Source organism: Oncorhynchus clarkii, chromosome 17, assembly GCF_045791955.1.
Source record: "Oncorhynchus clarkii lewisi isolate Uvic-CL-2024 chromosome 17, UVic_Ocla_1.0, whole genome shotgun sequence".
Classification (NCBI taxonomy): domain Eukaryota; kingdom Metazoa; phylum Chordata; class Actinopteri; order Salmoniformes; family Salmonidae; genus Oncorhynchus; species Oncorhynchus clarkii.
The window spans coordinates 45579191-45600203 of NC_092163.1; the positions used below are offsets into that span (position 1 = coordinate 45579191).

At 46.2% G+C, this 21013-nt stretch overlaps 1 protein-coding gene across 2 annotated transcripts in view; it reads left to right on the forward strand.

Annotated features, from left to right (window-relative positions):
* Positions 1-20138, forward strand: part of LOC139370921 (citron Rho-interacting kinase-like) — a 50606-nt gene extending 30468 nt beyond the window's left edge. The window contains exons 23-49 of one of the 2 annotated variants that reach the window (XM_071110808.1): positions 430-627; positions 756-809; positions 932-1129; positions 2324-2517; positions 2795-2930; positions 3119-3223; positions 3477-3617; positions 3889-3996; positions 4206-4404; positions 5345-5509; positions 5609-5632; positions 9603-9740; positions 10065-10245; positions 10463-10554; positions 10760-10864; positions 11393-11562; positions 11915-11959; positions 12641-12721; positions 12839-12974; positions 13427-13566; positions 13792-13993; positions 14165-14293; positions 15788-15868; positions 16006-16084; positions 16181-16351; positions 18578-18968; positions 19667-20138. In XM_071110808.1, the coding sequence (XP_070966909.1) occupies positions 430-627; positions 756-809; positions 932-1129; positions 2324-2517; positions 2795-2930; positions 3119-3223; positions 3477-3617; positions 3889-3996; positions 4206-4404; positions 5345-5509; positions 5609-5632; positions 9603-9740; positions 10065-10245; positions 10463-10554; positions 10760-10864; positions 11393-11562; positions 11915-11959; positions 12641-12721; positions 12839-12974; positions 13427-13566; positions 13792-13993; positions 14165-14293; positions 15788-15868; positions 16006-16084; positions 16181-16351; positions 18578-18968; positions 19667-19690 (3687 nt within the window). In that variant the 3' untranslated portion in view covers positions 19691-20138. The remainder of the gene's footprint in view (positions 1-429; positions 628-755; positions 810-931; positions 1130-2323; positions 2518-2794; positions 2931-3118; positions 3224-3476; positions 3618-3888; positions 3997-4205; positions 4405-5344; positions 5510-5608; positions 5633-9602; positions 9741-10064; positions 10246-10462; positions 10555-10759; positions 10865-11392; positions 11563-11914; positions 11960-12640; positions 12722-12838; positions 12975-13426; positions 13567-13791; positions 13994-14164; positions 14294-15787; positions 15869-16005; positions 16085-16180; positions 16352-18577; positions 18969-19666) is intronic. The other variant, XM_071110807.1, reaches the window with a different exon arrangement.
* Positions 20139-21013: the final 875 nt, after the last annotated feature.

Consider the following 21013-nt stretch of genomic DNA (forward strand, 5'->3'; position numbering starts at 1 on the left):
GACTCCAATCAAGTTGTAGAAACATCTCAGTGATGATCAATGAAAACAGTACCTGAGCTCAATTTTGAGTCTCCTAGCAAACGGGCTGAATACCTATTTAAATAAGGTATTTCTGTTTTTTATTTTTAACAAATCAGCAAAAATGTCTAAAACTGTTTTTGATTTGTCATTATGGGGTATTGTGTGTAGATTGCTGAGGATTTTTTATATTTTTTTTATCCATTTTAGAATAAGTCTCTAACTTAACAAAATGTGGAAAAAGTCTGAATACTTTCCGAAGGTACAGTATTTCACCTCAAGCACTGTTCTAAAGAAACAATTCATGAAACAAGGTGCAGTTAATTTATCCACACCCTTGTATTATCCGATCAAATCCAAAGCAATGCCATGACCCTTTAACCTCTGACCCGTCAACCTTTGGTGTTCTAGATGGGCCTGGAGCACGAAGAGCAGAAGCTGGAGATCAAGCGCCAGGTGACGGAGTTGACGTTGTCGCTGCAGGAGCGGGAGTCCCAGATTAGCGGGCTGCAGGCGGCACGCCACGCCCTGGAGAACCAGCTGCAGCAGGCCAAGACAGAGCTGGAGGACACCACCGCTGAGGCCGAGGAGGAGATCACTGCCCTCAGGGTGAGAGGAAAGGACGTTGGCAGACGTTGTCAACCTGCACAGCTGTACACACACACACACACACACACACACACAACCTGTCATGTAAATCACACCAGAGGTCAAGACTTTTGTTTTATTTTTTTCAGGCCCACAGAGATGAAATCCAACACAAGTTTGACGCCCTGAGAGACAGTTGCTCAGTAAGTAAAATTTATTGGAATTCCAATTGCAGTGAATGTCAATATAGATTAGAATGTGCGTTTAAGCAATGATTGAACTCCGTTCAGTCGTTGCTTTTGTTCCTCACCTCCACCATCACCAGGTGATCACAGATCTGGAGGAGCAGCTGACCCAGCTGAGCCAGGAGAACGCCGAGCTGAACAGACAGAACTTCTACCTGTCCAAGCAGCTGGACGAGGCCACAGACGAGACGGACGACCGCCTGCAGCTGGGACAGGACGTGGACCGCCTCCGCCGCGAGGTGGCCGACCGAGAGATGCACCTCAACAACCAGAAACAGGTGACGGACGTCTGCTCATCATTTGTTTCCTGTACCTTCCAGAATGTTTAAATGTTTGATTACGTTCCATGACTGCTTGGTCACTTAGAAATGTCCTTGTTTTTGAAAGAAAGGCAAAAAAAATGGTCCATTAAAATAATATCAAATTGATCAGAAATACAGTGTAGACATTGTTAATGTTGTAAATGACTATTGTCGCTGGAAACGGCTGATTTATAATGGAATATCTACATAGGCGTACAGAGGCCCATTATCAGCAACCATCACTCCTGTGTCCCAATGGCACGTTGTGTTAGCTAATCCAAGTTTCTGTGAAGAGGTGACTCCGGGATGCTGGCCTTCTAGGCAGGTTTGCGAAGAAAAAGCCATATCTCAGGCTGGCCAATAAAAATAAAAGATTAAGATGGGCAAAAGAACACAGACACTGGACAGAGGAACTCTGCCTAGAAGGCCAGCATCGCGGAGTCACCTCTTCACTGTTGACGTTGAAACTGGTGTTTTGCGGTTAACTATTTAATTAAGCTGCCAGTTGAGGACTTGTGAGACATCTGTTTCTCAAACTAGACACTCTAATGTACTTGTCCTCTTGCTCAGTTGTGCACCGGGGCCTCCCACTCCTCTTTCTATTCTGGTTAGGGCCAGTTTGCGCCTTTCTGTGAAGGGAGTAGTACACAGCGTTGTACGAGATCTTCAGTTTCTTGGCAATTTCTCACATGGAATAGCCTTAATTTCTCAGAACAAGAATAGACTGACGAGTTTCAGAAGAAAGTTATTTGTTTCTGGCCATCAATTAGCTTTTAAAATGATAAACTTGGATTAGTTAACACAACATGCCGTTGGCACACAGGAGTGATGGTTGCTGATAATGGGCCTCTGTGCACCTATATAGATATTCCATTAAAAATCTGCCGTTTCCAGCTTCAATAGTCATTTACAACATTAACAATGTCTACACTGTATTTCTGATCAATTTGATGTTATTTTAATGGACAAAAAATGAGTTTTTCTTCAAAAACAAGAACATTTCTAAGTGACCCCAAACTTTTGAACGGTAGTGTGTATATACACAGACTCGGCATAGGAAGTGACTAGTGTATCACCTCGTTATTGCAAACGAGAATGAGTTCTCAACTTCTCAATGACTTACCTGGTTACATAAAGGCAAAATCAAACAAGTGACTGGTGTGCCTGTAGAACATTGAGACTCTGAAGACGACGTGCAGCATGCTGGAGGAGCAGGTTGTGGAGCTGGAGAGTCTGAATGATGAGCTGCTGGAGAAGGAGAGACAGTGGGAGGCCTGGAGGGGAGCCCTGGAGGACGAGAAGAACCAGGCCGAGAGGAGGACTCGAGACATGCAGCGCCTGATGGACAACGAGAAGCAGAATAGGTAGACACGCCCACACGCACGGCAGATTATCATACACACGTCAAGCAAGGGACATGCATGCATGCGCACAAGCCTCATATATGCACACATGTCTTACACGCTTCATACATAAACACATACACACATGCATGACACACACACACAATACAGTACATACAAAGGTGCTCATGTCACATTTACATATGCAAATGCCTTCACACACACACACTACAAACCTACTGCTACCCACACACAGCTGTGCACACACAGGGAGTGTTAATTTTCCATGTGTGTGTAGGTTGCGTGCGGACCAGCGCAGTACCGAGTCCCGCCAGGCGGTGGAGCTAGCGGTCAGGGAGCACACGGCGGAGATCGTGGCTCTGCAGCAAGCCCTGAAAGAACAGAGACTGAAGGCCGAGAGTCTCTCTGATACGGTGAGTCTTGTCTATAGCATGACACTAGCGACGGCAGGTCCATGGGTTTGATTCTCGCTGGGGTCGCATATGTAGAAAAACATCATGTACACACTGTGCCGAATCGCTTTGGATAAAAGTGTCTGCCAAATGCCATATATTATATTTTTCTACACAATCTTTGAACTTGTGGTTGTGTGTATTGTCAGCTGAATGACCTGGAGAAGAAGCACGCCATGCTGGAGATGAACGCCCGCACCCTGCAGCAAAAACTGGAGACGGAGAGGGAGCTGAAGCAGAGGCTGATGGACGAGGTAGAGAGCACTCCGCAAACATTCACACAAACATCAATAAATACGCAATATTGAATTTCATTTAAGTACGCCTTGTCCGAGCCAGGACAGCCCATAGGCAGGAGCCTGTCTCCCGTTTGTAGTGTGAGGCAGCTTAATGTACAGGTACACCCCTGGTCAGGACGCTAGTCCAATTTACACAAAAAGTTACAGAAAATAGCTTTTCGATTGTCTTGGAATGATGTGTGTTGGTGTGGTGACCTCCCCACCACAGCAAGGCAAGCTACAGCAGCAGATGGACCTACAGAAGAGCCACATCTTTCGTCTGACACAAGGCCTGCAGGAGGCTCTGGACCAGACTGACCTGCTGAAGACTGAGAGGACTGACCTGGAGTACCAGCTGGAGAACATCCAGGTAACATTACACTCAGTCCCACTCAGACCGTTTTTAACACCGCTGAGCCCAGCTGTTCTCAGCTGGCCTGGGTCGTATTCATTCGGCACCAAACAGACTGAAAAAGGGAGGTACTATGTGGTCTTGTCCAATAAGAAACGCTTTTTTACGTTTTTTTGAAACGTCCGCCGTAGTTGCTGGAATGGCTCAGCTCTTACAGCTAATTCCATGTGAGACGTTAGCTGGTAGCCTGATGCATTTATATTGACATTGATTCTTTCTCCCGCCACAGGCTGTTTATTCTCATGAGAAAGTCAAGATGGAGGGCACCATTTCTCAGCAGACCAAGCTGATTGACTTCCTCCAGGCCAAAATGGATCAGCCCACCAAGAAAAAGAAGGTGAGAGAACGCCGCGATGACGGCGAATGGCGCAGTCTGCATAGGGAGCAGATGGTTGTTGTCCCTGGACGGAGACACACAGGCTCAAACACACACACAATACATCTTAATGTTACTGCATGTGAAATGAATGCCACACAAGTCCGTGGCTCCTTCTGAAACTCCGGGTCCCTCTAACTCGAACTCGAGCTCCCTCTCTCTCCTGCCAGGGTATCTTCGGGCGGCGGCGGGATGAGCTGGCGCCCAATGGGAACGGGGCTGGGGGTCCCGGGGCCCAGGCCCAGCCAGCACTGCCCATGCAGTACAGTGACATGAAGGTGGCCCTGGAGAAGGAAAGGACACGCTGCTCAGACCTGGAGGACGCCCTGCAGAAGATGAGGATAGAGCTGAGATCACTAAGAGAAGAAGGTGGGTGGTGTCGCCAACAATCTTATTACAAGACATACGCCCATATTCATAAAGCCTCTGAAAGCAGGAGTTTTTATCTAGGATCAGGTCCTCCCTGTTCATGCAATAAGGGACGGGCCAGTATACCACGGCTAAGGGCTGTTCTTATGCACGTGTAACCGATGTGAAATGGCTAGCTAGTTAGCAGGGTGCGCACTAATAGCGTATAAATCGGTGACGTCACTCGCTCTGAGACCTTGAAGTAGTTGTTCCCCTTGCTCTGCATGGGCGGCGGCTTTTGTGGCGCGATGGGTAACGATGCTTCGAGGGTGGCTGTTGTTGTGCAGAGGGTCCCTGGTTCGAGCCCAGGTAGGGGCGAGGAGAGGGACGGAAGCTATACTGTTACACACAACGCAGCGGGGTGTGCCTGGATATAGCCCTTAGCTGTGGTATATTGGCTGTACACCACAAACACCGGAGGTTCCTTATTCCTATTATAAACTGGTTTCCAACGTAATTAGAGCAGTAAAAATAAATGTTTTGTCATACCCGTGGTATACAGTCTGATATACCACGCCTGCCAGCCAGTCAGCATTCAGGGCTCGAACCACCCAGTTTATAATATTAATTATTATCGAACAGGCCAAACTGATCCTAGGTCAGCACTCCTGTGAGTTGTTTGTGAATCCATGCCCTGATGATTGTCATAGTGTTTGGTTCAAATCCTTGTATCCCTTCCTTGAACTTCTCACTGATCTGACATATTAGGGAGAGCAGTCCAGTGGAATGCTTACTTTATTTACCCTGTCTTCTTCAGGGAAGTGAGGACACATTTTTGGAAGTATTTCAACAGGGTGATTGTATATTAATGATGGAGACGATGTACAGGAAGCAATGTTTCTGGTGTGTCGAAGTGTGCCAGGTACTGCCAAATGCTTAACGGTTCCTCCCTCCCTTCCAGCGGCCCATTTTAAAGCCTCAGAGCACGCCCCGGCCACGCCAGCCTCCGCCCGCCAGCAGATCCTCATGTCGGCCATCGTCAAGTCCCCCGAGCGCCAGCCTAACCCCAGCAGCCTCCTAGCACCCTCTAGCTCTGCGCGATGCAAGGAGAGCTCCACGCCCGAAGGTAAGTCCCACAGCCCCTGCTCTCGGTGTGTGTGTCTCCTCTCTCTATCTCTATATATAGAGAACTCTTAATTTTCTTTCTCTCTCATTCTGCTCACAGAGAAGCGAAGGGTAACTTTTGAAAGTAAGTGTATTCCCAGTTTGAAACTGTTGTGAAGAGGTAACCATCTTCCATCTCATTGTGCTTGTTGTATTCATCAAGTAAAATGTTAGTTGTCACATGCTCCAAATACAACAAGGCTTCCTTATGAGCTCTTTCCCAGCAATGCAGTTAAAAAGCAAGAACATTTACAAATAGATGACAATAAAATAGTAACACAATAAAATAACATTAACAAGGCTATATATAGCCTATACACAAGGCGTACCGGTACCGAGTGTACTGGTGTACGAGGTAGTTGTGGTGATTGATTGATTGAGGTAATACTGTATGTACAGTTGAAGTCAGAAGTTTACATACACTTAGGTTGGAGTCGTTAACTCGTTATTCAACCACTCCACAAATTTTTTGTTAACAAACTATAGTTTTGGCAAGTCGGTTAGGACATCTACTTTGTGCATGACACAAGTAATTTTGCCAACAATTGTTTACAGACAGATTATTTCACTTTAAATTCACTGTATCACAATTCCAGTGGGTCAGAATGGATTTACATACACTAAGTTGACTGTGCCTTTAAACAGCTTGGAAATTCCAGAAAATTATGTCATGGCTTTAGAAGATTCTGATAGGCTAATTGACATCATTTTAGTCAATTGGAGGTGTACCTGTGGATGTATTTCTAGGCCTACCTTCAAACTCAGTGCCTCTTTTCCTGACATCATGGGAAAATCAAAGGAATTCAGCCAAGACCTCAAAAAAAGAATTGTAGACCTCCACAAGTCTGGTTCATCCTTGGGACCAATTTCCAAATGCCTGAAGGTACCACGTTCATCTGTACAAACAATAGTACGCAAGTATAAACACCATGGGACCACGCAGCCGTCATACCGCTCAGGAAGGAGACGCTTTCTGTCTCCTAGAGATGAACGTACTTTGGTGTGAAAAGTGCAAATCAATCCCAGAACAACAGCAAAGGACCTTGTGAAGATGCTGGAGGAAACAGGTACAAAAGTATCTATATCCACAGTAAATCGAGTCCTATATCGACATAACCTGAAAGGCCGCTCAGCAAGGAAGGAGCTACTCCTCCAAAACCGCCATAAAAAAGCCAGACTACGGTTTGCAACTGCACATGGGGACGAAGGTCATACTTTTTGGAGAAGTCCTCTGGTCTGATGAAACAAAAATAAAAATGTTTGGGCATAATGATCATCGTTGTGTTTGAAGGAAAAAGGAGGAAGCTTGCAAGCCGAAGAACACCATCCCAACCGTGAAGCAGGGGGGTGGAAGCATCATGTTGTGGGGGTGCTTTGCTGCAGTAGGGGCTGGTGCACTTCACAAAATAGATGGCATCATGAGGAAAGAAAATGATGTGGATATATTGAAGCAACATCTCAAGACATCAGTCAGGAAGTTAAAGCTTGGTCGCAAATGCGTCTTCCAAATGGACAATGACCCCAAGCATGCTTCCAAAGTTGTGGCAAAATGGCTTAAGGACAACAAAGTCAAGGTATTGGAGTTGCCATCACAAAGCCCTGACCTCAATAGAACATTTGTGGGCAGAACTGAAAAAGCGTGTGTGAGCAAGGAGGCCTACAAACCTGACTCAGTTACACCAGCTCTGTCAGGAGGAATGGGCCAAAATTCACCCAATTTATTGTGATAAGCTTGTGGCTATCCGACACATTTGTGTTAAACATGTTAAATAATTTAGGCAAGACACTCAATTAGTATTTGATAGCATGTAAACCTCTGACCCACTGGGAATGTGATGAAGGAAATAAAAGCTGAAATTAATCATTCTCTCTGCTATTATTCTGACATTTCACATTCTTAAAATGAAGTGGTGATCCTAACTGACCTAAGACAATTTGTACTTGGATTAAATGTCAGGAATTGTGAGAAACTGAGTAAATGTATTTGGCTAAGGTGTATGTAAACTTCTGACTTCAACTGTACATTTTGGTTTGGTGATTGATTGAAGTACTATGTACGTGTAGAAAGGGGGTAAAAAGCAGAACGTCTGGGTAGCTGTCTAATTAACTGTTCAACGCTTATGGCTTTGGGGTAGAAGCGGTTCAGGAGCCTTTTGCTCCCAGACTTGGTACTCCGGTACCGCTTGCTGTGAGGTCGCAGAGAGAACAGACTTCAACTTGGGTGGCAGGAGTCTTTGACTATTTTTAGGGCCTTCCTCTGACACTGCCTGGTATAGAGGTCACGGATGGCAGGGAGCTCAGCCCAAGTAATGTACTGGGACGTGTGCACTACCTTCTGTAGCGCCTTGCGGTAGGATGATGAGCAGCAGCCAGTCAAAATGCTCTCAGTCGTGCAGCTGTATAACTTTTTGAGGATCTAAGGGCCCATCTTTTCAGCCTCCTGAGGTGGAAGAGGCTTTGTTGTGTGCTCTTCACGACTGTGTTGGTGTGTTTGGACCCTGAGTCCTTAATGATGTGGACACCGAGGAACTTGAAGCTGTCTCCACTCCAGCCCCGTCGTTGTGAATGGGGGCGTGTTCGGCCCTCCGTTTCCGGTAGTCCACCATCTGCTTCTTTTGTCTTGCTAATTAATGTCAAGGGAAAGGTTTTTGTCCTGGCACCACATTGCCAGGTCTCTAACCTCCTCCCTGTAGGCTGTCTCATCATCGTCGGTGATCAGGCCTGCCGTCGTTGTTAGGTACCAGTGTGCGGCAACACAGTTGTGGGTGAACGTGAAGTACAGGAGAGGGCTAAGCACGCACCCCTGGGGGCCCCTGTGTTGAGGGTCAGTGTGGCGGATGTGTTGTTGCCTACCCTCACCACCTGGGGGCAGCCCGTCAAAGTCCAGTATCCAATTGCAGAGGGAGGTGTTTAATCCCAGGGTCCTTAGTTTAGTGATGAGCTTGTAGGGCACTATGGTGTTGAATGCTGAGCTGTAGTCAATGAACAGCATTCTCACATACAGTACATGTTCCTTTTGTCCAGGTGGGAAAGTGCATTAGAGATTGTGTCATCTGTGGATCTATTGGGGCGGTATGAGAATTGGAATGGGTCCAGGGAGTCTGGGATGATGGTGTTGATGTGAGCCATGACCAGCCTTTTTTGAAAGCATTTCATGGTGTCAGATGTGAGTGCTACGGGGGCGATCGTCATTTAGACAGGATACCTTGGCGTTCTTGGGCACAGGGACTATGGTGGTCTGCTTGAAACGTGGGTATTACACACTGGGTCAGGGAGAGGTTGAAAATATCAGTGAAGACACTTGCCAGCTGGTCAGAGCATGCTCTAAGTACGTGTCTTGGTAATCCGTCTGGCCCTGCGGCCTTGTGAACATTGATCTGTTTAAAGGTCTTACTCACATTGGCTACGGAGAGCGGGATCATCCCCCTCCCTTCAACTGGTTCATGGGGCACATTTACAACGCTAGTCTGCATCTGAGATGCACGTGATGCTGGGCCGGTTATTGACTGAAGGAACAAGTATTAGTATTTAGTAGGCAACAATATGGAGGCAAGAATAGAGCGTGCTTCAGAAGGCTCTCAGGAAAGGCCCCATGCCAGTTGGTAAACAGTGTGGGGTTGGCTCTCGGCCAACGCCCTCAAAAAGCAAAGACGAGGTTGCGGTTCAGGACTTCTGGTTTACAGTTGTCAAGACCCAGCCCCTGCTGGATTAGGGCCCCAGCAGCACTTTAGACTGGAACATAAAGTGTGTCCTTTGACCAGCCTTTCTTTCTGCAAAGCGAAGTAGATCTGAAACCATCTCTTTTACAAATACCATAGTTAAAGTACATAAACCCATTGCCATTTGCATGAATCGACTCTAGAACTTAAAATATGCACGTGCAGAAAATTAATTGCTATGCCTCATATAGTACTCTCTTTGTCTTGCTGTCAAAACATTTTTGCTTTCTCTTGTCAGGAGCTTTTAAGTGACAAAAACAATACGCAAACTATGTGCATGACCGCTGCAAAACTCACTCATTCTAGTTTTCACTCATTGTCACTCTGTTGTTGTAGAGTACGGGCGTCGCGTGAAGGAGAGGATGCACCACAACATCCCCCATCGCTTCACCGTGGGACTCAACATGAGGGCCACCAAGTGTTCTGTCTGCCTGGACACCGTGCACTTTGGACGCCAGGCCGCCACCTGCCTAGGTTAGCAGTCCTAATGAGCTTTACTGCCTTTCTTTCTCATTACTGCTACCATAGCACTGCTGTTGCGCTCATGAGCAATGTCCCAGACCACTGCATTATGTTCATTAACTAACTGTGTTTCAACTATTTCTTTCAACCAAACTTCCCTTTCTTGTGGCTATTACGTTGAATACGTTTAAAAAACATTTTTTATTATTCCCGACACTCGTGTACAGGTATGAAGATGCAATGCAACAAAGTACTTGTTTTCAGCCAACATAACTGAAGAAAATCACTCCTCCACAATACATGTATTTCCTTCTCTCTCTTCCTGGTCTTCTGTAGAGTGCAACACCCTCTGCCACCCCAAGTGCTCGCCCTGCCTCCCTGCCACGTGCGGCCTGCCGGCGGAGTACGCCACCCACTTCTCAGAGGCGTTGTGTCGGGAGAAGGCCAGCTCCCCTGCCCTGCAGCTCAAAGAGGCCGCTGGCCACGTTCGCCTGGAGGGATGGATGAAACAACCCAGGTCTGTGTTCTCACAGGAGCATCTTTATTGTGGACATTCTTCTGTTTCTACCTACCTTACCTTGCTTTATGTAGAGCACTTTGAGAATTTGTTGGAAAGTGGTTTGAAAATCAAACGTCTTCCTCCTCCTTTTCATCTTTCTTGGGCATGAGCTCTGGGTAGCGCCCTTGACAGGGAAAATGTAACACCTCTGAATTGTGTGTGTGTGTCTCTGCAGGAACTCCAAGCGTGGCCAGCAGGGCTGGGAGAGGAAGTACGTGGTGCTGGATGGGACCAAGGTGTCCATCTACGACGCTGAACCCAGAGAAGGTACTGCTCCTTGACTTAACTCGCATTTCTCTTTCACCAGACTGTTTTGGCAGCGTCTTCATGACCCTTGCCCTCCTGGATCATATTCATTAGACAACAGCCTAAAACAGAGAGGGTTCTACCTGGACTTGTAGCTGGCCTGGTAGCGTTGCAAAACGTTTTGCTACCATGTGCTCTAGTAAATGTACTTCTGGTGTGTTTCCAGACTCTCTGAAGCCAGAGGAGGAGTTTGAGCTGTGTCTTCCTGATGGAGAGGTGACCATCCACGGAGCAGTGGGAGCCTCGGAGCTCATCAACACGGCCAAGTCGGGTACAATGCACTTATAGATACTGTACACATGTAGATTAGAGTCCACCGGTGTTTGTCTTGGGCAGCAATAAGTGCTGGTACTCGTTTTGTGCCGGTACTGTTTATATTTAGGTGCAGGAGCGCCACAATACGTGTGAGCTAATGTTCTATAAGAGGAACAGGAGCTCAAGCAGTAGAACATTTGAGGTGCCGGTACTCGGCTCCGGTGAGCTCCTGTCCAAGTCAAGCACTGGGATCCACCTGCCTAATGCACTTGGAGATCAGAGTAGAACTTCTGTTTCCCAGAAAACTCCACCTGGAACACACTAAGTTAATGAACACCTGACCTCTCCCTACATCCTATCTGATGACTCTTTGCAGGAGTAATTGCACAGTCGTCAAGTAGCTAAACTGCTGAGCCTGCCGCTGTTGTTTTGTATTTGAATGTGATCTGTAGTCTCTGTCCCTTCACTCTCGTATCTTGCTTCTGTCTGTGCTTCTGTCTGTGCTCCTGTCTGTGCTCCTGTCTGTGCTCCTGTCTGTGTGCAGACACCCCGTACATCCTGAAGCTGGAATCTCACCCACACACCACCTGTTGGCCCGGCCAGTCCCTGTACTTCATGGCTCCCAGCTTCCCAGACAAGCAGCGCTGGGTGGCTGTCCTGGAGTCAGTCGTAGCCGGCAGCAGGGGCTCCAAGGACAAGGTGGAGGCTGACGCGGTGAGTGGACGTATATCTCGAAAGCCGTCTTCAATCTCTAGTCAGGTTGATATTTGAAGTGTTGTTACTTTCGAGGTCTGCGCCGGAGTTCTCCTACTAGTTTACAGATGGAACCCACACTCAAACATGAGAGAGCAAGACTTTCTTGGTGTTTGCCGAGAGAATAGGGTGTACTCCCACTCAATAGTGTCTCTTTCTCTCCCCTCCCCACCCCTTTCCCTCTCTCTTTGTCTGCATGTTGTCCCTCTACCGTCTGTGTCTGTGGATGTTGTCAATGATTTTATGCGTGAATACATATTTTACACACGCTGTATGTGTAAAATACACTGGGGTGTTGTTGACCACACTGTAGACAGCTGTTCCTAAAAGACAGAAGAACCTCTCCCCACTGGTCCAGGTAAAGAGCTGCACGAGCCTCTGCCTTATGCTTGGGCCCAAGCGTATGCTTTGATTGACAGAGCATGCAGTAAACACACTTACTGTATACATACCCATGCACACACGCTACACATTCAACGTGTCAGTCACACATATAGTGCAAGCACCCGCTCTCTCGACCCTGAAGAGCAGCCACATACCCACACAATGCAGCACCCATGCAGCGCATGTATGTGAGACAACACTGCTGTGCAGCTTTGTCCGCCGGCGCCGTGCGTGCACGTCCAGAGTCTCAATCGCCACACCCGCCCATGCAGCCCTGCGATACAATTGATCGATGGATTGGTCGATCAATTGGTTTGTCTGGTGTACCATTTTCATGTTGATATCTTCCTGTTTTTCTTTTCTTGCGTGAAATGTTGTATGGAAATCAGAACGTGCTACATAACTAAAATCGTTGTATTTATTGCAAACTCACCCCCAATTGCCCATATCCATCCCCGTGTCGTCACCTGCTTCACCCCTGCAAACCACTTGCCTCTGTCACGTCCACTGTGTCCTGCAGGCTATATGACCCTCACAACGTCCTGCGTTGACATTAGTAGATACTGGGGGCTTTGTCTTGGTAGAATGCAAGGTTAGGTTTTACATGTCACGATTCCCTGACCTGGCCTGTGCTCCTCTCCCTCTCCGACGACAGAAACTGTTGGGTAACTCTCTGCTGAAGCTGGAAGGAGACGACCGACTGGACATTAACTGTACCCTGCCCCTCACTGACCAGGTACGTGTGCGAGTTTTATGCAGGATGGTGCTTCACTATGCATACAGAACCAGGAAACGTACCCAGGGAAAATGTTACCTAAAGTTTCACATTGGCTTTCTCTCTCCCCCGCCATAGATAGTTTTGGTTGGCTCTGAGGAGGGTCTGTATGCCCTGAACGTCATTAAGAACAGCCTGACTCACATCCCCGGCCTGGCCTCCGTCTTCCAGATCCAGATTATCAAGGAGCACGACAAGCTGCTCATAATTACTGGTCAGTATTGTACTATTATAGGCTTTAGCTTCATGAGCTACTGGAAACATGGTCTTGAAAAAATGGACCCCATTTCCTATACCAGGTATATGCGAGTATCAAACCCGGCTTGCCTGCGGGCCTACAGACTTGTGTTAGCTCCCCGAGCTAAAGCCTGATAGAAGGCATGGGCTCTGGGAGTTCAAATCTGTCTTCAGGTCTCAGAATTTGTCCTTAGCTGGCTCGCCTGCTTAAATAAAGCTTAAATAAACAGGCAAGTTACTCAGCATGTGAGTGTAGTTCACTGAACCATCTACGCTACAGTACTTGCAGTTTAGCAGTACTGCGATTCTGAATCGTGTTGGTATAGTGCAATAACTGTTGAAACTGATCACAAATGTGTTATATTGGATGGAGGATGCAGTTGGTACTGTATGTGTTTGTTTCTGATATCTGTACCATGTCCCGTCCAGGAGAGGAACGGGCCCTGTGTCTGGTGGAGATCAAGAAGGTGAAGCAGTCTCTGTCTCAGTCCCATCTCCCAGCCCAGCCAGATCTCAGCCCATACATCTTTGAGACCGTCAAGGGATGCCACCTCTTCTCCTCTGGCAAGGTGAGCCACCGATTTGCGATTCTTAACTTTTCTTTGTGGATTTTTCACCTTATCGAAATAGGACGAAACAATGTTGTTTCAATCATCATTGTTTCAATCATAGCAAATTATTCAAGCACCTTTTCATGTTGTCTGTGCCTTCCTCGAAACTGTGGACACAACTGATTACGCCGTATTTCTGGAGTGATAGTTCTCCCGACTGTGTTGTTATTGGCCCTTGTGCAGATTGAGAATGGCACGTGTATCTGTGCCGCCATGCCCAACAAGATCACCATCCTGCGCTACAACGACAGCCTCAATAAGTTCTGCATCAGGAAAGAGATTGAGACGTCAGAGCCCTGCAGCTGTATCCATTTCACAGGCTACAGCATCATCATCGGCACCAACAAGTTCTACGAGATGGAGATGAAGCAGTACGTGCTGGAAGGTAGGTCAGCAACTCATCACACAGGATACAACATGTTCAAGGTACACTGTTACCTCGGGATAACTAGGGTGTTGTTCATTAGGCACCAAACACACTGAAACAGGGAGAGAATACCTGGGTATTTGTTGTATAATTGGTTGATTGATTGGTGTGGGGACCTCTCTCTTGCAGAGTTCCTGGATAAGAACGATGTGACGTTGGCCTCGGCCATCTTTGCGGCCTCCTCCCACAGTTTCCCCATCTCCATCATCCAGGTCACCCAGGCACCGCAGAAAGACGAGTACCTGCTCTGCTTCCACGGTCAGACATGTTTCATACACACTTCTATAGGCCACGCGTGTGCGTGCGCCTTTGTCTTTCCGTTAGGACAATGTGGTGCCGGATATTTGAGAAATTCACCGGACCCATATGCATTGGCTGCATAACCTGATTAGGGGCTTAGAATTACCGAAATCACATTTAGATTATGGTATTTCAGCTTAACAGAACATGCAACTCGAGGATGCAATGGCGTGTCATTCCTACCTAATTCTGATGCGCACTTTGAAGATGTTAGAATAACTGTCCACGTTTACTTTTCCTCAGACAACAAGATGAGTAACGAACAGCAGTTGGCCTAGGCTATATAAAACAAATATTAAAAACCAATTAGGCTGATCCAACCGATCAGAATGTTTAGCTTGAAATGTTGATTAACTATTATTTTTTCACGTTATAAGCGTAGCAGTGCACACAAGGCAGTAGACTGTGCGACTGACACAAGCTCACTGCACGTGTGAGTGGTTTAATGTGATAGAAATGAAAATATCCATTAGCAATTTAGAGTGGAGATCTAAAGATGCAAACACTCGTATTGGTTGCTAAAATGACTAGGATTGTGCCTTTGGCTACTGGACAATGAAAGTAAGTTGATTTGAAAAGCAATACAACATGAGAGAAATATGTTACTGGTTTCAATAGAATATGGAAGTCTCAATAAAATAATTGCCTCCAAGTTTTATGGTCGGATTTTGGCTAGGCTACTTTGAAGCAAGGTAAAGCATGCCTCACAATATGAGGTAAAAAGTTTCAATTTTCAACCAATTAAGTATGTTTTCAAATGCATACTGCCTCCAACTCATTGCAAAGTGATGTGTGATGTGCGGAAGCCTGCTTACTGTTTCCAATGCACTTGAATGGCAAAGGGAAGCGCGCTTCAGTTACCAGTAGAGAAATAAAAGAGTAGATGTTTTTAATCATGGTCATAAACTGTTTTTAACACGCGATTGCCTTTATAATTGTTGCGCAATGATTGGGCTTACATTTATAAAAGCCCGTTTCACTCCCGAAACAAATTAACTAGCTGTTTGAGGAGCTATAGCAACAGCTCATCCGCTGACAGATTATCCGCTCAAGCTAGGCTCTGTATCTGTAGGCTGTGTGCGTGTGATAATATAAATAATGACTACGCGGCTCATTTAATTCCACAAAATTATGCAAATGAACTTATAGGCCGATACACATGTCCGGTCAAATGTATTTCCATCGACTGGTTTTTCCATCAATGAATAGGCTAAAAAGACTTTATTTCCTTTTTTTTATCCGCTTTTAATTTTTTTACCGGGTCAAAAGCTGTTTTTTTTACAGTTTAAAGGAAACCCTGGTGCGTGTGTGAGGGAGGGAGAGTGCCTATGACTGAGTAGTGTAGCCATGCTCTGATGACTGCTAAAAAATGTCCGTTATATTCATTTCCACATAGTTTGCAATGCATACCAGCAGTATCACGTATTTCTATTGTGGTGATTCCTTATCCAGAGTTCGGGGTGTTTGTGGACGCATACGGACGCAGGAGTCGAAGTGAGGACATCAAATGGAGCCGTCTGCCTCTCTCGTTTGGTAAGTCAAAATCATTTTACATCGGAAACCATCATCTCGGAGTGATCCTAACCAAAGCATTGAAGAATTGCCATCTAGTAAAGTGTTATAATAAGACATTATTGGGGCTTGTAACACAGTGCTCCTCTCTATATCAGCCTACAGAGAACCCTACCTGTTTGTGACCTACTTCAACTCGTTGGATGTGATCGAGGTCCAGGGCCACTCTGCTCTAGGGTAAGATCACCTCACTGATCCTTTACTTAACTGCAACCCTGAGCTAGTTAGCATAACATTGTAAGGAATAAACGGTGGGTATTGTGTCTTGGTCAGGGCCCACTCGTACGCTCACCTGGACATCCCCAACCCGCGCTACCTGGGCCCAGCCATCTCTTCCGGAGCCATTTACCTGGCATCGTCCTACCAGAACAAGCTCCGGGTCATCTGCTGTAAGGGCAACCTGGGACAGGAGGGGGAGCTGCAGAGGAATGGCTCTGGACGCAGGTACGTTAATATGGCTCTTTCTTCTGGGATTTGGAGCAACAATGGGGATCCTTCATTCTGTCACTGCACCTTCTGTTGGCTAAGCTGGTTAGTGGAGGCAGGATTGGGGCAGTCATGGTTACAGTGTGACTTCAGAATGACTTCCCTTCTCTCTAATTTCGCCCATTGTTTAAATTCCACCAGGAATCACTGAAGTTCACGGTGATGGTGTGGAGCTTCTCACAGGTGGCACACTTGCTGCATGGGTTGGCATACAAATGACATACAGTAGGTTGGCATACAGGTGGCATAGGTTGGCATATAGGTTGGAGTACAGGTGGCATAGGTTGGCGTACAGGTGGCATAGGTTGGTGTACAGGTGGCATAGGTTGGCGTACAGGTGGCATAGGTTGGCATACAGTTGATATAGTTTGGCAAACAGGTGGCATAGGTTAGCATACATAACTGGGGAACTATCTGGTGATGGTGTTCCATCTGCTACACCATCTGAGACCTGGATTAATACTAGCCTCTGTTCTTTGCAGGAGGAAGATTTCATTTTTTATTTGTAACAAAGCCTAAGTAAGGCAATTTTTATTCAAAATGGCCCCTGTGTGATGTTATAATAAAATATTTAAAATAAAGTATGGACACTTCTTGTATTTTCTGAGACTTCCTATATCAACCAATCAAGCACCTGCATTAATGTACATAATATTGCAGTGATTGTGTGTTTAGAGTTAGCTGATTTGACCACCGTACCATATAGTCCTTTATGATGTTTAAAGGACAGTAGAGAGGGTTCATTGCTATTTTTCCTCATCAAAAATACAGTACTAAGACCGAATTCGAAAAAGCCATCCCAAATGTAATTTGTCAACCCTCATTCAGCCTTTATCCATACATGGAAAAGTGTTGTACTCTCTCTGTGCAATTTAGGGCTGAAAAATGAGTGTTGATTATAACGCTAAATGAAGTGTGGGTGTGCCACCTCTGCAGGTCATGGATGGAAAAAGACCAGCTACAATTTTCATATCATTGATTCCATAATCCTCTGTGGGGCTATAGAATTGGAGATGTGACTTCTGGAGCTAACATGGTGACGATATGACTCAATCTCTTTAGCTCGCTATTCATTGGTGGAACCAAATGTGCAGTCAGCCATGTCTCATTTTTCTCCGTTGCACTTGCTCATTCTAGTCTCCTACTGTGACAGAGTGTGGCTAACAAATTACCTGTCTGCATTATCTCCAAGGATTTCAATGAGAATTGCTTTCTCCACATCCAAAGCCGTTGCTCGCTGCAGTCATTATTTCATTTTACAGAGCTATTAAGAGTATTACACTAGCCATAGTTTTGATTGACATAAGCTTAATATGCATTTACACTGACGTTAAGAACACCTGCTTTTTCCATGACATAGACTGACTAGGTGAATCCAGGTGAAAGCTACGATCCCTTATTGATGTCACTTGTTAAATCCACTTCAATCAGTGTAGATGAAGTGGAGGAGATAAGTTAAAGCTTTTTAAGTCTTGAGACAATTGAGACATGAATTGGGTGTGTGTGTGTGCCATTCAGAGGGTGAATGGGCAAGACAAAAGATTTAAGTGCCTTTGAACTGGGGTATGGTAGCAGGTGCACTGGTTTGTGTCAAGAACTGCAATGCTGCTGGGGGTTTTTCCACGCTCAACAGTTTCCCGTGTGTATCGAGAATGGTCCACCACCCAACAGACATCCAGCCAACTTGACACAACTGTGGGATGCATTGGAGTCAACATGGGCCAGCGTCCCTGTGGACCGCTTTCGACACCTTGTAGTCCATTCGCCGATGAATTAAGGCTGTTCTGGGAGCAAGTGGGGGGGGGGGGGGGGGGCTGCAACTCAATATTAGGAAGGTGTTCCTAATGTTTGGTTCATACAGATAGTGCCCCTCTCACGGTTCTTGTTCATACAGATAGTGCCCCTCTCACGGTTCATGTTCATACAGATAGTTCCCTTCTCACGGTTCTTGTTCATACAGATAGGTCCCCTCCCACAGTTCTTGTTCATACAGATAGTTCCCCTCCCACGGTTCTTGTTCATACAGATAGTTCCCCTCCCACAACCCCAGCAGTACACTATGCAATGCTTTCTAGACAACATCTCTGATGGTCTAACAAAATGTTGACCCTGTGATCTTTGTCATGTGGTCCCCGGCCCTCTCCATCTCCACAATGGGTCTCTCCACCCCCTTTCCGTCCGCAGCCCCAACAAGCGTGGGCCGCCTTCCTACAATGAGCACATCACCAAGCGCCTGGCGGCCAGCCCCGCGTTGCACAGTGACCCAGGCACGCCGCGCCGCTACCGCGAGGCCCGCACCGAATTCCGCCGCGATAAGTCGCCCGGCCGCCCGCCGCACTCAGTGGAGAGGGAGAAGTCTCCCAGTGGCAGGATGATGATGGACCCCCGTCTGGCCAGATCTCCAGGAAGGGCCATGGGGGGGGACCTACGCCTCGACCGCTCCCCAGGGAAGCTGATGGACCGGGACGTGAGGAGGGAGAGGTCACCCGGCCGGGGGTTCGAGGAGCAGCAGCCTGGAGTTCGTCAGAGACTCCACACCAGCTCCGGTCGCACGCCCCTCACCACGGTCAACAAGGTGAGACAGTAGACTATGTACAGAATACTTCCCAGAGTCCTATGTACTTCCCTTGCCCACATTACAGGACGTAACTTGAGTGGCATTGGGTGCATTACTTTTGATCAAAGGCCTATGGTCCCATGCTCTGTCTTTTTTTTAATAGTTTCTATGGATATGCTGACTCGTGTATTTTTCAATACGACGTTCCTATTCCAGTGATATTGTTACGGAACCAATAACTAGCCTATGGATATTGTTACACTCGTTAAGGGTCTTAGGCCTAGTTAACCGGTCTGTAACCTGAATGAATGTGTGCATTTATGTGAGAAATCAGTGTATGCGCCTAGGTGTTGAATGTACAGCTCTGTCTCTCTCAACCTCTTGGTCGGCCAGTCCAAACGGATTATTATTTGTTTTCGATGGTGACGAAAAAGGAAAGTGCAAACAGGCATGCCCAAACAAGATTCAAAACCAAACGAAAGGCCTCATTGCCACCAAACCAACCAGCAGCCTCACGGCTCTCCAAGCTGGCACTCTGACTGATCACATCAATTGGCAGCACCTGATGTGCTATTCAACCAGGCTCAGCGCATGGACGAGATTGCTGCAGCCCCCTGGGGGAATAGTGTGGAAGTGTATACTGGATAGTGGGTTTGCCTATCTCCTAACACTAACCTTATCATCTGACCCTATTTGTCTCTGATCTTTCTGTACAGGTGTGGGATCAGTCATCTGTTTGAGTGACAGCAGCGCTACATCAGTTAGAAGAGTGACATCCCCAGCTCAGCACATCACTCAGTTCTTACCAGGGTTTGGGAAGAGGAGCGGGGTCAGAATACTGCATCACCTAGAGAGCCCAATGGGAAAAGCAGCTAAAGTGTTGATGACCTACTGTCGAAGCTGAATGTCATGTGTATGGGTTTTTACTAGAATAAATAATAAAAAATAATAATAATGTTGATATACATTAACAAATAAAAAAAAGTATCCATCATTTAAAGTTAGCAAGGACCAAAACATAACAGTTGTCACAAACACTGACAAAAACGCTTGGAATATCTGCAAAATTCAATCCTGGAAATAGCACTTACAGATGAGGCTTCAGAGTTTAGAAACACAACGAAATGTTCTCCTGGATTTGCTCTCACCCTGTGCATATCAGCTAGATCAGTGGTGGGCATCTCCTAGGCAGGCTTTTGTTACAGCCCAGCACTAACACACCTCATTCAAATAATCAACTAATCCTAGTCTTTGATTTACATCAAGTGTAATTAGGTGTGTGTGTTAGAGATGATATGGAATAAAGTCTACACACACACACACAGCGGCCCTCTAGTATTGGTCCATCCCTGAGCTAGATGACTACAGCTGACACACTAAAACTGCGCTACCCACAATCCCCAGCACCAGCTGGCTCTCGGGCCTTTATAAATCATCACGATGCTATTTGACACTGTAAATAGGCAGACTTAGGTTTAGTCCGAAATTGCACCCTACTCCATATATAGTGCACTGCTTTTGTCAAAAGTAGTACACTTTAAAGATTAGGGTGCCATTTCAGACTGAGCCTGACTTTTTATAGATACTGAAAGGGAACCTCAAGGCTGGAAAAGCCACGTCTATTTTTGTTAAAGAGAAAAGTGATTGTTGTGTGTCCTCTTGAATGTCAAATGAATATTATTCTTTTAAAAACGTCCTTTATCGAGTGAGCATTTTGCCCTGGTCCCATCTTGTGTAATGCACTTCCACGCGCAAAAGCAAACTTACATGCGGCTTGAGAAATCATTAAGCTTACAACCCACTACTTGAATATTTCTCTTTTTTTTACCCCAATCTCCCCGTACCTTGTGTATACATACCCTCGAAATTGTTGTTTATGATCGATCGGTGCATAAAATAATGTTCTTTGATTAACTGATTCTTACGGCATGGATGTACTTAAATGAGAATGGAAAATACATATCCTATGATCTTCAACTTCATTTCAGTGAACTACATGCGATTCGTCACTGTAGCATGAGCGATTTAAAGAAAGAAATCTACATGTTTTAGTTAGCCTTCAA